Here is an 18,836-nt window from a genome sequence, read left to right as displayed (position 1 = left end):
AATCATTTAACCATTAAATAAACCCAATAGGGCTGTTCTGCCCCCAATAAGGGGTAATTATATCTTAGTTGGGATCAAGTACAGGTACTGTTTTATTATTACAGAGAAAAGGGAATCATTTAACCATGAAATAAACCCAATAGGGCTGTTCTGCCCCAATAAGGGGTAATTATATCTTAGTTGGGATCAAGTACAGGTACTGTTTTATTATTACAGAGAAAAGGGAATCATTTAACCATGAAATAAACCCAATAGGATTTTTCTGCCCCAATAAGGGGTAATTATATCTTAGTTGGGATCAAGTACAGGTACTGTTTTATTATTACAGAGAAAAGGGAATCATTTAACCATTAAATAAACCCAATAGGGCTGTTCTGCCCCCAATAAGGGGTAATTATATCTTAGTTGGGATCAAGTACAGGTACTGTTTTATTATTACAGAGAAAAGGGAATCATTTAACCATGAAATAAACCCAATAGGGCTGTTCTGCCCCAATAAGGGGTATTTATATCTTAGTTGGGATCAAGTACAGGTACTGTTTTATTATTACAGAGAAAAGGGAATCATTTAACCATTAAATAAACCCAATAGGGCTATTCTGCCCCCAATAAGGGGTAATTATATCTTAGTTGGGATCAAGTACAGGTACTGTTTTATTATTACAGAGAAAAGGGAATCATTTAACCATGAAATAAACCCAATAGGGCTGTTCTGCCCCAATAAGGGGTAATTATATCTTAGTTGGGATCAAGTACAGGTACTGTTTTATTATTACAGAGAAAAGGGAATCATTTAACCATGAAATAAACCCAATAGGGCTGTTCTGCCCCCAATAAGGGGTAATTATATCTTAGTTGGGATCAAGTACAGGTACTGTTTTATTATTACAGAGAAAAGGGAATCATTTAACCATTAAATAAACCCAATAGGGCTGTTCTGCCCCCAATAAGGGGTAATTATATCTTAGTTGGGATCAAGTACAGGTACTGTTTTATTATTACAGAGAAAAGGGAATCATTTAACCATTAAATAAACCCAATAGGGCTGTTCTGCCCCAATAAGGGGTAATTATATCTTAGTTGGGATCAAGTACAGGATAGATTGGACCAGGATCAGGATATCAATTGGTTTTTCAGAAAGTAGATTTTAAAATTAAAGGGGAAAGCCTTATTTTGAGATGTTGAGAAATATGCAGTATAGATTTGAAGATGAAGGTTGGCTGAATGTATGGTATAATATGATGTCTAGTGATGGGCAAAAAAATTCAGCAGGCATGGATTCATGTTGAATTTCCGCTTTTCGCCATCTGGGAATTTTCCGTGAAGCGGGCGACAAAAAGAATTATCGTGCATCAAAAATAATTCTTTTTCCATGGTGAATTTTGTTACCCATTTTCTCCACTTTGCGAATCTTTTCAAAGATTTGCACATTTTTTTGGCAAAGCCAAACAGGACAGATTCGCTCATCACTAATGATGTCCAGTCCAATCAATATCTGGTACTGATTAAATTGATCAGGAATTGATTGCAAGGCCGGACAACCCCATTGGCCGTGGATTAAGGTTTAATTAATCCTAATTAATTAATTAAGGTTTAATAAATGCATGTTGACTTTTAACTGCCCTTGGTTGGTTTTCATTGGTCGCCATATGTTTTAATCATTAAACAGAAGGCCAAAGGATCATCCTTTGAGAGAAAGAAATTCTTATGAATCCTAAAAGTTGTCATCAGGAAATCACAAATGAATGATATTATTGTTCTCACAGCCCTGACTCCCAACCACGGTGGATCTAGAACAGTGGTTCTCAGCCTTCCTAATGCCGCGACCCTTTCATACAGTTCCTCATGTTGTGGTGACCCCGAACCATAAAATTATTCCTAAGACCGTCGGAAATATGTGTTTTCTAATGGTCTTAGGCGACCGCTGTGAAAGGGTCGCGCCACCCCCAAAGGGGTCCCGACCCACAGGTTGAGATCTGCTGATCTAGAATAAAGACACACTACAAAATTCCCTTTCCTCAACCATCCGATCATTATGTACCAGCATAGCTAATGTTCCATAGATGTTAGTGTTGGGTTCTTCTTTCATAGGCTGCTCACCTGTAGACACTTTCAGGGTTGGGATGTAGTCATTCCAGAAGGAGCATTCGGAATTTTTCAGTCCTTGGTTATTAGTCAGAGATGAACTAAACTCCTTGTAATTGGTGCCGTTGCTGTGTGCAAGATACATAGGCCAGACAGGTAACTCTTTGGAAATTCTTCTTGAAAATGTGTATGGAAAGTTGGGATTTCTGGAAAAGTAGGAGAAAAATATGTCATAGCAAGCAGTACCAAAATATACTGTTGTGTAGGTGGATGAGTTGGAGTTGAGTTGGCATTGAGTTGGAGGATGATTCAAGCAATCCATCACATGACCATAATAAAGAATAATGGTTGGATTAAAATCATATCATGAAGTTGCCCAATGTCTGTATTTTCCAAGAACAGTCCTATTTTGAAAATATATCTCGAAGAATTCTACGGGCTGGAAATGCCCAGATTACATACATACCCAGTTCTTACAAAGTTGGAAACATATTGCATAATCTTTAATGAGAGAATCTGTTCCTCAGATGAAAACTGGTTTTTATAGTTTGTGTGAAACGGGAGACCGAAAGCGCGGATAACGTCTTCGGGGAGATCCAGGCCAGAACTGTGAAATAACAAAAAAATAACCCCATAAAAATACAATATAGAAATGAGAACAAAAATCACACCAATAAGGAAATGAATTTATCTGGCTATCTGGGTTGTTTTTGGTAAATTTCAATAAGAACATTTGAGTTCACGGCTTCGGAATTAACTCCCGTCGATCAGGATAATTGAATGCAATTAATGTTAAGGTTTAGTTCTTACTCAACTCATCTATGGAGGATTCTGTAATCACCCAGTTATGGATTAGCTGGATACTTAGGGGGCATGTTCAATTGTTTTTTTCACAATTCATATTTTTTTTTTTGCCAAAATGTGATTTTGTCAACTTTTCCGCAACTTATTATGTGGCAACAGCGCTGGATTTCAACTTTGGGTGCCCCAAGGTCACCCCCCCTAAGTTTATGCGCCCTAGGCCCAGGCCTGTGAGGCAAAACCGTGACAAATACAAAAGATAAAATACTCCATCTAAAAGCCGTCAAGAAGTCAGCGGCAGACGTCCTTTCCACAAATGTCTTTCCTTCATTGTTTTAGAGGTTTTCAGGTTTTTATGACGCGTTTATAATTATAAATTAAATGTAAGATATTTTTATATACTTTTACACATTTAGAGCAGGTGTTTTTGGCATCACCAGTCTTAGAAACGCTCAGTGGAAAAGGTAATGGCTTTTATGTATATGGTTCCATACTTTCACATGTGTTTCTGTTTTCTTAACGTGGCCATACACGGGCCGATAGTAGCTGCCGATATTGGCCCTTTAGACAGATTCGGCAGCTAATCGGGCCGTGTATGGGCACCACCGACGGGCCTGCCCGACCGACATCTGGCCTGAAATCGGCAGATCTCAATCAGTTTGGGGTTTGTTTTTTCCGTCAGATTGCGGATCGCATCGACTCATTGATGCTGTCCTTGAACCAATGGGTCCTATGCCCACCGTTTGAAATCGCTCGTTTGCTCATGGCCCTTTAGACATATTCGGTAGCTTATCAGCCCATGTATTGGGCACCACCGACGGGCCTGCCCAACCAACATCTGGCCTGAAATCGGGATGATCTCAATCGGTTTGGGGTTTGATTTTTCCATCGGATTGGGGATCGCATCGGCTCATTGATGCAGTCCTTGAACTGTTGGGGCCTATGCCCACCGTTTTAATTTGATCGTTTGCCTGTAGGCCCAAACGATCGAATTAGCTCGATATTGCCCACATGTAAGTGACCATATTGGGAGAAGATCCACTCGTTTGATGACCTTGCCAAATGAGTTGATCTTACAACATATGACCACCTTAACTGACAATGTTCCTACTGCAAATACTAACTTACAGCTGGGTGTGAATGTTCTACAGGACTTCAGGCTAAATTGATAAAATGGACCAGCCTGTGGTGGGTAGTGGGTACCATATAACTTAATCTATCTATTGGCCGCCCAGGGAAAGATAGAAGAAGACAATATGGTTTGAATGCAAAAAAACATAACCTGCAATGTGTGAAGGTGGAAGGTGGATAAAACATGGTCAAATTACCAAGCACATTTAATAACCCAGTAAACTGAGTTTCAACTTTAATAAAAGACTGAAGCAATCCCTGTCCCATGAAGGATAATACAAGAAAGGGTCTGATTAGCAGATGTGCAAAAATGGCCGCAGGCCAAAGACAGTGTCATCTGTGGGAACGTGGCAGCCATCCTCTTGTATTTAATTGAAGAGACTGCACTAAATGTTTGCTGCTATGACAACACTACTACATTACTCTCAGCTTTGATGGACTCTTTTATCTGTGTCTTGGTGTAATGTGGCCGATATATTATTATAGAGACCTATACAAACAACAAGTTCATATTAAAAATCACTATAGTGGTTTTCTTGGCATTATTTTACTATTGCATAAACAGCTCATATGTAAAACCCTGCTTCATCTAAATAAACCATTTTCATATAAATATACTTTTTAGTAGTATGTGCCATTGGGTAATCCTAAATAGGAAACTGCCATTTTAAGTACTAAGGGCCGCCCCCTGGGATCATAGGAGTCACAGTGCACACAAACAAGCCAAGGCACACATACATGCTAGGCCCCATCAGCCAATGAATGGGCAGAGTTCTGCCTTTTGCTCCCACACTACTTCCTGTTACAGTTAGAGCTGCATCACTTCCTGTCAGCTGATCTCTGAGGGAGCACACAGCCCATCACTAAATGGCGGCTCAAGGGAAAGGATGTAAAAGGGCAATATTTACTGATATATATATTCCAGTTTGGGGAGATTCTTTAATAGGCCCCTTAATATAATATAAACTGTTAACTGTTGGTTAAGTAACACAATAAAATATATATTTTTTTTTACTTTTTACCAAAATGTTTATCTCTGGTTCTTTTTTTTTTTTGTGCCGGTGGCCCAGAACAAATACCATTTCTGCCATAACCTTACACTGAACTTGGCCTTGCATACTTGTCTTGTGAGAAATGTTCTGCTTGGGAATAGAGAATCCTGCTGACCCGACACAAAGCTCTGCGCTGTATGACCGGCTGATTTGATGTAACACACATGTGGGGACGTTGCTTTTCCAAGAGACTGTCAGTGGCCAGAATGAGACAGCAGACATATGCCGGCGGGGTAACTGTACGACGTGTCCATGGGAATAACTCCTATGTGACTGCTGTAGGTCAGTGAGCGCTTGGCTGGGACAGTAGGGCCAATGGTCATACAGGGTTTATAGCAGATAAGGGCTCAGCATGTTGTGCGGCCCAGACCAAAATGGATCTGTGGTTCTCCATTTACAATATTGGATTGTATAACCTATTGATCCCCCATGTTCCTCTATGTGGGGGCGGCCATATTTATGCAGCCGCAGTCTGTTAGCATTAGAAGCTCTAACTGACTGTTTTGCCAACCTGACTGTCAGCCTGATAACCTGTCAGGTTTAGGAACTTCATGTAACAGTTACTTACAAAAGCAGCCCTATCAGCAAAATATGATCAACATGACACATAGGGGCCGATTCATCAAATTACGAGTTCGAATCCCAAAATGGGTAAAATTCGGATTAGATACAATCATTTCTGATGATCGCAAATATCACAAAAAAGCTTACGAAAAATATCATCACCGCGATCGACCTTTTGGCCATTGCTGGGTTAACAATCAAATTAGAACAGTAAGTATAGGCACTGTCCATTCACGTTGATGAGGTCCCCGATCCGACGGTCAGATGTCAGTTGGGAGGCCCGTCATTGGTGCCCAAACACAAGCAGATAAGCTGCCGAATCGGTCTAAAGGACCAATAGCAGCAGCTAGAATTGGCCCGTGTATGGGCACCTTTAGACAACTCCCATAGACAAACTCACAAGCTTTTAGATGGCAAAGTTTTACATTAGAGTTTTTGGGATTTTGCGCACTTAATAAATACCAGACATTTGAGTTTCTGAACCATAACTTGAATTCGAGTTTTTTAAGTGCCAAATATTTGTACATTCATATTTTAAAAAGTAGTTTTTTGGTGTCAGTATCACTTTAAGAGTGAGATATTCCCTGGAAAAGCTGATGTGACTGCACAGAGAATTCTTCAGGGCCAATGCTGACTTTGCAGAGACAGAGTAGCTGATGTCTCAGCGAGAGATTTCCTAATGGACTGTCTCAGTGTGAGATTGGATTGGACCAGAAAAGAACAAACTGATCAGTGAGTGCCAGAATAAACACAAATAGCAATGTGTTTGTATGAGAAACCCAAACAATTCCAATGCTATTTTTGGGGGTATTTGAAGGGAATGATTGAGATGTGCTGTGCTCTTAATAACACTGTTATCTGTACTTGATCCCAACTAAGATATAATTACCCCTTATTGGGGGCAGAACAGCCCTATTGGGTTTATTTCATGGTTAAATGATTCCCTTTTCTCTGTAATAATAAAACAGTACCTGTACTTGATCCCAACTAAGATATAATTACCCCTTATTGGGGGCAGAACAGCCCTATTGGGTTTATTTAATGGTTAAATGATTCCCTTTTCTCTGTAATAATAAAACAGTACCTGTACTTGATCCCAACTAAGATATAATTACCCCTTATTGGGGCAGAACAGCCCTATTGGGTTTATTTAATGGTTAAATGATTCCCTTTTCTCTGTAATAATAAAACAGTACCTGTACTTGATCCCAACTAAGATATAATTACCCCTTATTGGGGGCAGAACAGCCCTATTGGGTTTATTTCATGGTTAAATGATTCCCTTTTCTCTGTAATAATAAAACAGTACCTGTACTTGATCCCAACTAAGATATAATTACCCCTTATTGGGGCAGAACAGCCCTATTGGGTTTATTTAATGGTTAAATGATTCCCTTTTCTCTGTAATAATAAAACAGTACCTGTACTTGATCCCAACTAAGATATAATTACCCCTTATTGGGGGCAGAACAATCCTATTGGATTGACTTAAGGTAGGAGATCTGAATTATGGAAAGACCCCTTATCTAGAAAACCCCAGGTCCGTAGCATTCTGGATAACAGGTTCCATACCTGTAATATTTGTGTTAAATATGTTTTTATGGGTTTGTTATTCTTATGTGCCGACTAAAAGGCAATGGTTGGTCGATAGGAATAATTTATAGCCAATTATAACCATAACCCGTAAAGCTTCACTCTCATAAGCACAAAGCATAATATCAACATGAATGAAGCTGTCTCTGAAGGAATTCTGAGTTTTGCCAAAATAAATAATGATGTTGGCTTTGCTAAATCGTTTAAACTAAACCAAACAGATATGAGCACATTGACTCATTATCAAGTCATTGTAATTAATAACACAATTGTCACTTGTATCAACATGTCTTCCAGCCGCAGCTGCTTTATTATATTGTGTTTGCTTTGTAGGGAACTCATTTTTAGTTAATACAAAATAAAAGATTTGGCTAAGTGTCTTGTTGTATAAAAAGTGCTTATGCATCAAAGATGTGTACGTGTATCTATAGTAACCAGTCAGATCTTTGCTTTCATTTGGCGGAGTGATCACAACAAAGAGCTGATTGGTGCAGCTGGGATATATCTTTTAAAGTTAATATTCTGAGACAATTTGCAATTGGTCTTTATTTTTTATAGTTTGGAATGTTAGCATTCTGGTTGCTAGGATCCAATTTACCTTAGTAACCAGGGAGAGGTTTGGGGAAGTGACTGATATATGAATAGGAGAGGGGCTTGAATAGAAAGATAAAAATAATAAAAAGTAACAATAACAATAAAACTGGAGCCTCACAATAGATTTTGTGGATGGAGACCGTAGGGCAAGATGGAGACCGTAGGGCAAGATGGAGACCGTAGGGCAAGATGGAGGCAGTAGGGCAAGATGGAGGCAGTAGGGCAAGATGGAGGCAGTAGGGCAAGATGGAGGCAGTAGGGCAAGAAGATGACAGTAAGGCAAGATGGTGACAGTAGGGCAAGATGGAGACAGTAGGGCAAGATGGAGACAGTAGGACAAGATAATGACAGTAGGGCAAGATGGAGACAGTAGGGCAAAATAATGACAGTAGGGCAAGATGGAGACAGTAGGAAAAGATGGAGACAGTAGGGCAAGATGGAGACAGTAGGACAAGATAGTGACAGTTGGGCAAGATGGAGACAGTAGGACAAGATGGAAATAGTAGGGCAAGATAGTGATAGTTGGGCAAGATGGAAACAGTAGGGCACAATAGTGACAGTTGGGCAAGATGGAGACAGTAGGACAAGATGGAGACAGTAGGACAAGATGGAGACAGTAGGACAAGACGGAGACAGTAGGGCCAGAGGGAGACAGTAGGGCAAGATGGAGACAGTAGGGCAAGATGGAGACAGTAGGGCAAGATGGACACAGTAGGGCAAGATGGGGACAGTAGGGCAAGATGGAGACAGTAGGGCAAGATGGAGACAGTAGGGCAAGATGGAGACAGTAGGGCAAGATGGAGACAGTAGGGCAAGATGGGGACAGTAGGGCAAGATGGGGACAGTAGGGCAAGATGGGGACAGTAGGGCAAGATGGGGACCATAGGGCAAGATGGGGACAGTAGGGCAAGATGGAGACAGTAGGGCAAGATGGAGACAGTAGGGCAAGATGGGGACAGTAGGGCAAGATGGAGGCAGTAGGGCAAGATGGAGGCAGTAGGGCAAGATGGAGGCAGTAGGGCAAGAAGATGACAGTAAGGCAAGATGGTGACAGTAGGGCAAGATGGAGACAGTAGGGCAAGATGGAGACAGTAGGACAAGATAATGACAGTAGGGCAAGATGGAGACAGTAGGGCAAAATAATGACAGTAGGGCAAGATGGAGACAGTAGGAAAAGATGGAGACAGTAGGGCAAGATGGAGACAGTAGGACAAGATAGTGACAGTTGGGCAAGATGGAGACAGTAGGACAAGATGGAAATAGTAGGGCAAGATAGTGATAGTTGGGCAAGATGGAAACAGTAGGGCACAATAGTGACAGTTGGGCAAGATGGAGACAGTAGGACAAGATGGAGACAGTAGGACAAGATGGAGACAGTAGGACAAGACGGAGACAGTAGGGCCAGAGGGAGACAGTAGGGCAAGATGGAGACAGTAGGGCAAGATGGAGACAGTAGGGCAAGATGGAGACAGTAGGGCAAGATGGGGACAGTAGGGCAAGATGGAGACAGTAGGGCAAGATGGAGACAGTAGGGCAAGATGGAGACAGTAGGGCAAGATGGAGACAGTAGGGCAAGATGGGGACAGTAGGGCAAGATGGGGACAGTAGGGCAAGATGGGGACAGTAGGGCAAGATGGGGACCATAGGGCAAGATGGGGACAGTAGGGCAAGATGGAGACAGTAGGGCAAGATGGAGACAGTAGGGCAAGATGGGGACAGTAGGGCAAGATGGAGACAGTAGGGCAAGATGGGGACAGTAGGGCAAGATGGGGACAGTAGGGCAAGATGGAGACAGTAGGGGAAGATGGGGACAGTAGGGCAAGACAGTGATATATTATACCATGGTTAGTCTCAGATTGATTCTAAGAAGCATCAATCTCACCTGCTCTGAGACAAGGTGTCAGGAACATGGTACAGGTATATGTTTCCCTTTGAATTTTCAGCCCAGTGTTTTGCCATTTTGATCACAGGACAGGCGATGAAATGGTCACTAGAAAAGGAGAAAAACATGTTATACATCAAATTACAACAATGCCGGCAATGCCTGGAACCTTTTATTCAAGAAGTTCCAAGAATTTATAAACCATTGTGAAAAAAATGCAAAAGCTCTTTCCTCTGCAACTGCCCCATTTCTTATATTTCAGTGCAGGACATTAGTCTCACAACTGCCAGCTTAGCAGAATATTGTAATCTGTTGCTCAACAATAAACAAGTACATCTCCCACTCATTTATAAATACAAAAACGCAGAATATAATGTAATATATTGGTGTGTAGGCGCCATCTCAGTGCATTGTGCCTGAGTCTGAGCTTTCAGCCAGCGCTACACATTAGAACTGCTTTCAGCTAACCTATTGTTTCTCCTACTCCCATGTAACTGGAGGAGTCCCAAGCCGGACTTGGATTTCTTACTATTGAGTGCTATTCTGATACCTACTGGGAGCTGCTATCTTGCTCCCTTCCCATTGTTCTGCTGATCGGCTGCTGGGGGTGAGGGGGGGGATATCACTCCAACTTGCAGCGCAGCAGTAAAGTGTGCCTGAGTCTGAGCTTTCAGAAGGAGCCAGCACTACACATTAGAACTGCTTTCAGCTAACCTATAGTTTCTCCTACTCCCATGTAACTGGAGGAGTCCCAAGCCGGACTTGGATTTCTTACTATTGAGTGCTATTCTGATACCTACTGGGAGCTACTATCTTGCTCCCTTCCCATTGTTCTGCTGATCGGCTGCTGGGGGTGAGGGGGGGGGATATCACTCCAACTTGCAGCGCAGCAGTAAAGTGTGCCTGAGTCTGAGCTTTCAGAAGGAGCCAGCACTACACATTAGAACTGCTTTCAGCTAACCTATTGTTTCTCCTACTCCCATGTAACTGGAGGAGTCCCAAGCCGGACTTGGATTTCTTACTATTGAGTGCTATTCTGATACCTACTGGGAGCTGCTATCTTGCTCCCTTCCTATTGTTCTGCTGATCAGCTGCTGGGGGGGGAATATCACTCCAACTTGCAGCGCAGAAGTAAAGTGTGAGTGAAGTTTATCAGAGCACAGGTCACATGGCTGTGGCACCCTGGGAAATGAAGAATATGGCTAGCCCCATGGGAAAAACAGATTACAATGCAGGATTCTGCTGGAGAAGCTCAATTAACTGATGGGTTTTGGAAAAAAAAAATGTTTTCCCAAGAAAACTCAATGCTGAGTAAGAGGAGGAATAAGTAGGAGAAGATAGAGTTAAAGCTAGGTCCAGAAATGGCTTATACTAAGAGTAAGAGTCAGGGTAAGGGTAATTAGAAGGGCAACCAAAAGGCCAAGGTAGGGACTCTAGAATATGGATGTTTTTTTATAGTTATGGCACCCCTTATAGATATCTAGTACAGTATAAAAAACAATGAAAATCTTTATAGACATATTCCCCTTATAGAGTTACCAGTAGTGGCTACAGGGTCCCATCACACATTCCCACAGACTGTTCTCTCCAGATTCTGCTTCATCTGAGACATCTTGTAAAAGTCATCGCTGGTTTAATAATAGCAATCCAGCGATTTGGGTTTTTTGTTGCCAGAAATAAAAATTTATTAACTGAGAAAAACTGTGTTACATCCCTTTTATATGGTGTAATAAAGCCCATCCTCTCCAGCGACAGGGAGAAAGCGCCGCTGCCAGGAAGTAGGTGCTTAAACTTATCAACAAAGCCTCCATCTCCGGCCAAGTGCAGCCTGGATTCTCCTGACTTCCCTCCAGGGAAATCTCTCATGTGATGAGCAGAGCGAGAGATTCCTAACTTATCAGCGCTGGGATACGTGTGTTAGGGCTGCAGAATGTTCTTGGATATAAATCAAACAAAGAGGAAAGAATGTAGAAGAACAAAAGGGCGAATGAATACGTAACCAGCAGATTATATTATATTAAGTGGCCTATTAAAGAATCTCCCCAAACTGGAATATATATATCAGTAAATATTGCCCTTTTACATCCTTTCCCTTGAGCCGCCATTTAGTGATGGGCTGTGTGCTCCCTCAGAGATCAGCTGACAGGAAGTGATGCAGCTCTAACTGTAACAGGAAGTTGTGTGGGAGCAAAAGGCAGAACTCTGCCCATTCATTGGCTGATGGGGCCTAGCATGTATGTGTGCCTTGGCTTGTTTGTGTGCACTGTGAATCACAAGAATACACCACCCGTCGGTGGACCAAATGTTCTCTGCACTTATTCAATTAGTTATGTCTCAACCAAGACTTTTCCCATAGCCAGCCCTAAGTTCTTCTCTCATGGCATGTTTAGCATTGCTGCTTTGCAGCTCTGGGGCCTGAGTTCAAGTCTGGCCTGGGTCCTACATGTAAAATGAGTGTATCTTCTACCCTACAACAAAATACAGGCAGGTTAACTGGCCCCTTAATTGGCCATACTGTGTGTGAATGTGATAGGAACCTTAGACTGTAAGCTCCACTGGGGCAGGGATTGATGTAACTGGTGTATAATCTATGTAATGGCCTACTTTAAAATGTGGGTACTTAAATAATACAGATATGGGATTCGTTATCCTGAAACCCCTTATCCAGAATGCCCTTAATTACGGGATGGCCATCTCCCATAGGCTCCATTTGAATTAAATAATTCAATTTTTTTTTTTTAAACGATTTTCCTTTTTCTCTGTAATAATAAAACAGTACATGTACTTGATCCCAACTAAGATATAATTACCCCTTATTGGGGGCAGAACAGCCCTATTGGGTTTATTTCATGGTTAAATGATTCCCTTTTCTCTGTAATAATAAAACAGTACCTGTACTTGATCCCAACTAAGATATAATTACCCCTTATTGGGGGCAGAACAGCCCTATTGGGTTTATTTAATGGTTAAATGATTCCCTTTTCTCTGTAATAATAAAACAGTACCTGTACTTGATCCCAACTAAGATATAATTACCCCTTATTGGGGGCAGAACAGCCCTATTGGGTTTATTTCATGGTTAAATGATTCCCTTTTCTCTGTAATAATAAAACAGTACCTGTACTTGATCCCAACTAAGATATAATTACCCCTTATTGGGGGCAGAACAGCCCTATTGGGTTTATTTCATGGTTAAATGATTCCCTTTTCTCTGTAATAATAAAACAGTACCTGTACTTGATCCCAACTAAGATATAATTACCCTTTATTGGGGGCAGGACAATCCTATTTGGTTTAATTATGTTGGGAGATCCAAACTGAAGAAAGACGTCTTAAACGTTAGACCCCATGTCCCAAAATTCTATTTGATGCAATAAGAGTAAAGGGAAGGGGGGGTAACAGACCATTTTATAATCAGTGTCTCTAGGATTGTTATGTCCCAGTACCTAAAAGCATGAATTGTATTCCATCTCTGCATTTCAGTATTCTTGTTTTTAATTAAAAGCGAGAGTGATTGTAGCCCCCTTGGGCATTGCGTTTGCATAGTCTTCTCATAACACTCACATGTGGCATCCGGACTATCTATAGTGACAGCCCAACCCCATAGAAACAAACCAAGGTGACAATTCAGGGATAGGAAACATGTATCTCTACCCTCAGTCTATTTTTACTCCCCCCCTTGGGATTAAAACGGTAGCGGAGTGTGTGAACTAAAGTTTCCGTACACCAAGGGCTCTTGGTTGCACAATGAGAAGCTAAAGCTTTCCTTAATGAACAGATAGAAGAAAATAAAGTGACTGTAAACACTTCTTAACACATAGTAACATAGTAAGTTAGGTTGATAAAAGACCTACGTCCATCACGTTCAACCATAATGCCTATATAAATGCCTATATAAACACAGGATTCCTCATTAAGGCGTGACAATATACCTCCTATTGTATTCTTCATTGACAGCTGTTCTAGTAACACTCGGAACTCTTTATCACTAGTCACATGGTGGTCACGGTGGGCAAATAACTATAATACAGTTCAGTTATTGATATTGAAATGATTGAAGTATTTTTTGAAGCACTAATGGGAGGTGTAGAGATACTGTCTGTGGTATGGTGCACTGTGTAATCTCTAACTAAAGCTTGCTTAGCTTTTAGGGTGGGCAATGCTAATCAGAACATAAAATACTAAAATACACCACCCCCCCAAGAGGCGATCAGCAGAACAATGGGAAGGGAGCAAGATAGCAGCTCTCAGTAGGTATCAGAATAGCACTCAATAGTAAGAAATCCAAGTCCGGCTTGGGACTCCTCCAGTTACATGGGAGTAGGAGAAACAATAGGTTAGCTGAAAGCAGTTCTAATGTGTAGCACTGGCTCCTTCTGAAAGCTCAGACTCAGGCACACTTTACTGCTGCGCTGCAAGTTGGAGTGATATCCCCCCCCCTCACCCCCAGCAGCCGATCAGCAGAACAATGGGAAGGGAGCAAGATAGCAGCTCCCAGTAGGTATCAGAATAGCACTCAATAGTAAGAAATCCAAGTCCGGCTTGGGACTCCTCCAGTTACATGGGAGTAGGAGAAACAATAGGTTAGCTGAAAGCAGTTCTAATGTGTAGCACTGGCTCCTTCTGAAAGCTCAGACTCAGACACACTTTACTGCTGCGCTGCAAGTTGGAGTGATATCCCCCCCCCTCACCCCCAGCAGCCGATCAGCAGAACAATGGGAAGGGAGCAAGATAGCAGCTCCCAGTAGGTATCAGAATAGCACTCAATAGTAAGAAATCCAAGTCCGGCTTGGGACTCCTCCAGTTACATGGGAGTAGGAGAAACAATAGGTTAGCTGAAAGCAGTTCTAATGTGTAGTGCTGGCTCCTTCTGAAAGCTCAAACGCGGGCACAATGCACTGAGAGGACACCTAGGCCAAATTGTAGGGACTTAAACATATAGTGACAAAGAGTAAGCAGGTCAACTTGTACTACACTTGTTGCTTAAGCAGCTTGGAGATAAGGGGAAGGAGTGAGATGGGTTGGAGTTTGCCTATACCCTATTTCTACAATACAGAGCTTATGAGTTTATGGCCCTATGTACAAGGAAATATTTCCCTTGAAAGAGCAATATTAAATTGATGGACAAACCTTTATGGGACCCAAGGGGGAAGTACGTTCCTGCAGGAACTGTGGCTTATATCCTGCCCATACAGATATTGCATAAGACCCAACCTGCTGACACTAGTCTTCAACAGCATCTTGAGTCATCAGAGTCTTGATTCTCATTACTCATCAAGTTTTGAACGTATTAAGACAACACAAAGAAATCATGGTATTTCCACTATACAATGCGGGGTCACGGGCCATTTCATCTGACAGTTACAAAGATTCTATAATTATTTACCGTGTCGCTTTTTCCAGAGCTTTGGAGAACCCAGTATAGTCATCTGAGGAATGTTCTAAAGAATAAAACCATACAGCTGCCTCTTGTAGGAGGGAATTAGCCTCGACTCCTCCTAAGGAATTCTGAAGGGCTTGATAAAATGCAGTTTTGTCAACTCGCCCTTGAGTTTCTTCAAATCTCTGGCGGGAATATAAACATATTTCACATGAAGTCAGCTAGTTTACCAAAAAAGGCCTGTTTACATTTCTTTTAGAAAAAACAAAATAAGAAAAGTCTGAATTATTGCTGGTTTATCTCTTTATGAGTACAAATAAGTTGGGTTGTTTACAATGGAAAAGAGTAGTGTAAAGGGGGGATATGATAACTATGTATAAATATATAAGGGGATCATATAATAATCTCTCTAATGTTTTATTTGCCAGTAGTTTCTTTTTCCAGGAAAGAAAAAAAATAGAAGAAAAGAAAGGAACGAAGGAAGAAAGGAAGGGAGGGAGAAAGGAAGGAAGGAAAGGAGGAGGAAAGGAAGAAAGGGAAGGAGGAAGAAAGGAAGGAAGAAAGAAAGAAAGAAAGAAAGAAAGGAAGGAAGGGAGGGAATACTTAATTTACCAGTAGTTTCTTTTTCCAAGAAAGAAAAAAAAAGAAGTAAAAAAAAGAAGAAAGAAAAATAAGAAGAAAGAAAAAGAAAAAAGGAAGGAAGGAAGAAAGGAAGGGAGGAAGGAAGGGAGGGAGAAAGGAAGGAAGGGAGGGAGAAAGGAAGGGAGGAAGGAAGGAAAGGAGGAGGAAAGGAAGGAAGGAAAGGAGGAGGAAAGGAAGGAAGGGAAGGAGGAGGAAAGGAAGGAAGGGAAGGAGGAAGAAAGGAAGGAAGAAAGAAAGAAAGGAAGGAAGGAAGGGAGGGAATGCTTTATTTACCAGTAGTTTCTTTTTCCAAGAAAGGAAAAAAAAGAAGAAAGTAAAAAAAAGAAAGAAAAATAAGAAGAAAGAAAAAGAAAAAAGGAAGGAAGGAAGGAAGAAAGGAAGGAGAGAAGGAAGGGAGGGAGAAAGGAAGGGAGGAAGGAAGGAAAGGAGGAGGAAAGGAAGGAAGGAGGAGGAAAGGAAGAAAGTGAAGGAGGAAGAAAGGAAGGAAGAAAGGAAGAAAGGAAGGAAGAAAGAAAGAAAGGAAGGAAGGGAGGGAATACTTTATTTACCAGTAGTTTCTTTTTCCAAGAAAGAAAAAAAAAGAAGTAAAAAAAAGAAGAAAGAAAAATAAGAAGAAAGAAAAAAGGAAGGAAGGAAGAAAGGAAGGGAGGAAGGAAGGAAGGAAGGGAGGGAGAAAGGAAGGAAGGGAGGGAGAAAGGAAGGAAGGAAAGGAGGAGGAAAGGAAGGAAGGAAAGGAGGAGGAAAGGAAGGAAGGGAAGGAGGAGGAAAGGAAGGAAGGGAAGGAGGAAGAAAGGAAGGAAGAAAGAAAGAAAGGAAGGAAGGAAGGGAGGGAATGCTTTATTTACCAGTAGTTTCTTTTTCCAAGAAAGGAAAAAAAAGAAGAAAGTAAAAAAAAGAAGAAAGAAAAATAAGAAGAAAGAAAAAGAAAAAAGGAAGGAAGGAAGAAAGGAAGGAAAGAAGGAAGGGAGGGAGAAAGGAAGGGAGGAAGGAAGGAAAGGAGGAGGAAAGAAAGGAAGGGAAGGAGGAGGAAAGGAAGGAAGGGAAGGAGGAGGAAAGGAAGGAAGGGAAGGAGGAAGAAAGGAAGGAAGAAAGAAAGAAAGAAAGGAAGGAAGGGAGGGAATGCTTTATTTACCAGTAGTTTCTTTTTCCAAGAAAGAAAAAAAAAAGAAGTAAAAAAAAGAAGAAAGAAAAATAAGAAGAAAGAAAAAGAAAAAAGGAAGGAAGGAAGAAAGGAAGGAAGGAAAGAAAGAAGGGAGGGAGAAAGGAAGGAAAGAAGGAAGGAAGGGAGGAAGGAAGGAAGGAAAGGAGGAGGAAAGGAAGGAAGGAAAGGAGGAAGAAAGGAAGGAAGAAAGAAAGGAAGGAAGGGAGGGAATGCTTTATTTACCAGTAGTTTCTTTTTCCAAGAAAGAAAAAAAAAGAAGAAAGTAAAAAAAAGAAGAAAGAAAAATAAGAAGAAAGAAAAAGAAAAAAGGAAGGAAGGAAGAAAGTAAGGGAGGAAGGAAGGAAAGGAGAAAGAAAGGGAATAAGAAATGGAATGAAGTATCATGCAATGTGACTATTGCACAAATTCAACAAATGAACAATATTACAACCATAAACCACAATGATCTTCTTTGTGATCATATAATACTCCTTCAATACAGCACAAATCGTATAGGGTTGGATAAGTTGTGCTGCAGTAGCAAAAACTTACTTTGATAGCTTTAGCACGGCTGATTAAGCCATCTAGCTCAGAACTTCCAGTCAGAAGGTCTATTTTCTGAAACTTCTTCTGCCTCAACATCCTAGATGGTGTCTCTTTGACATAAAGTTTATCCACAATGGGGCCCCATGTTTGAAACGGGCCTCTTTGAGCCAGCAGCTATGGATCACAGATAAAATAAATGTTAGTTAACAAGAATTTATTGTGTTGGGTTCGAACTATGTAGCAATGATATGTTATGACTAGGAAAATGATAAGGTCTGTTATACTGTAGGTCACACAATTGAAACAATCATATCCAACACACTGTTTATAATAATATAGACGTGTCATTTGCTGCATCCTGGGCAAAATGGCTGACCTTTGTCTGGGCAGCGTTTAAGGCTCCTGCGTCCACCCCTCGAAGGCAGGTCAGAAGATCTTTGTTTGATGATGAACACTCAACTTCTGCAGCCAAGAACTCTACTTGCTCCTTCGCTCTCTTCTCACTGGTGACCATCATTGGAGAAAACGCAGACCCTCCCTAAGTAACAGAGAATATAGTCTTAATGCCACCTGTCACTGTTTATGAACCCCAAGGGGACATCTTTACAGTTTAAAGTATATTCAGTCACCTTGTCATTCCTCATAACTTTCTTACATTCTCCAAGATTTTCTCATCAAGGACCAAAGTACCAACAACCCATTCCATTTATATGTGGTTTTCTACAAGATCTAGAAGAGTAGCTTACTGTCCACCCATGTCACACTGAAGAATCATCAGGCAAAGTAGGGTGTTTGTAGGTACCCACTGATTTAAGGTTGTGGGCATCTCAGAACTACACCTGGTCTCAGAGGAAAAGCTGGCAGCGATGATGGGCAGGCCATGTTACACGTCTACTCATCACTGCTGGCCTCAAGGCTCCGAGTCAAGCTGCACATACTTGGATAGTGTGACATGGCCATAGAAGAAATCCAAGATGGAGGGCATGAGAGAGTAAGAAGCCACCAAAGAAAATGCACCCATTCAGATGAAAAGACCACAGGGGTTATTTAGGAAGGGTAAGAAGCATGACTGTCAGTGCTCAAGTGGAGTAAACATAGGTCTCCTTAACAGAATATATAGAGCATTGCAGTGCCAGAAGGCAGTTTCATGTGTTTTTCAACTGTGTGGGATTCTGCTCTCAGTGTTGTCTGTTACATATATCGTGGATCTGAGCACATCAAACCCAGTTAGTTGGTTTCTACAAGGGGGATAATATGGGCCTTTTTAACTGATTGGGTCTTGGATGGAGCAAGGACTGAGCCATATCTAATTTCAGATCCAGAGTCCCTATAAATTCTAAGTTGGGTTCCTTAAGGAATAGCCATAAGTATGTTACACTGTATGCCTGTATTTGTGGTGTAATTAACTGTTTACTTATAGAAACA

General features: G+C 41.3%; 2 protein-coding genes across 4 annotated transcripts in view; one reads left to right on the top strand and one right to left on the bottom strand.

Moving 5' to 3' along the window:
* The window catches only part of tg (thyroglobulin), a 154,201-nt gene that overhangs the window by 470 nt on the left and 134,895 nt on the right, over positions 1 to 18,836 (bottom strand). Inside the window, 6 exon segments of the mRNA NM_001329557.1 lie at positions 2,101 to 2,291; positions 2,552 to 2,692; positions 9,703 to 9,810; positions 15,089 to 15,267; positions 17,418 to 17,585; positions 17,788 to 17,949. Of these exon segments, the coding sequence (NP_001316486.1) occupies positions 2,101 to 2,291; positions 2,552 to 2,692; positions 9,703 to 9,810; positions 15,089 to 15,267; positions 17,418 to 17,585; positions 17,788 to 17,949 (949 nt within the window).
* The window catches only part of sla (Src like adaptor), an 87,551-nt gene that overhangs the window by 27,818 nt on the left and 40,897 nt on the right, over positions 1 to 18,836 (top strand). The gene's annotated exons all lie outside the window — the stretch shown is intronic.

This window comes from Xenopus tropicalis, chromosome 6 (assembly GCF_000004195.4).
Source record: "Xenopus tropicalis strain Nigerian chromosome 6, UCB_Xtro_10.0, whole genome shotgun sequence".
Taxonomy (NCBI): Eukaryota; Metazoa; Chordata; class Amphibia; order Anura; family Pipidae; genus Xenopus; species Xenopus tropicalis.
This window is presented reverse-complemented; position numbering and strand designations above follow the sequence as displayed.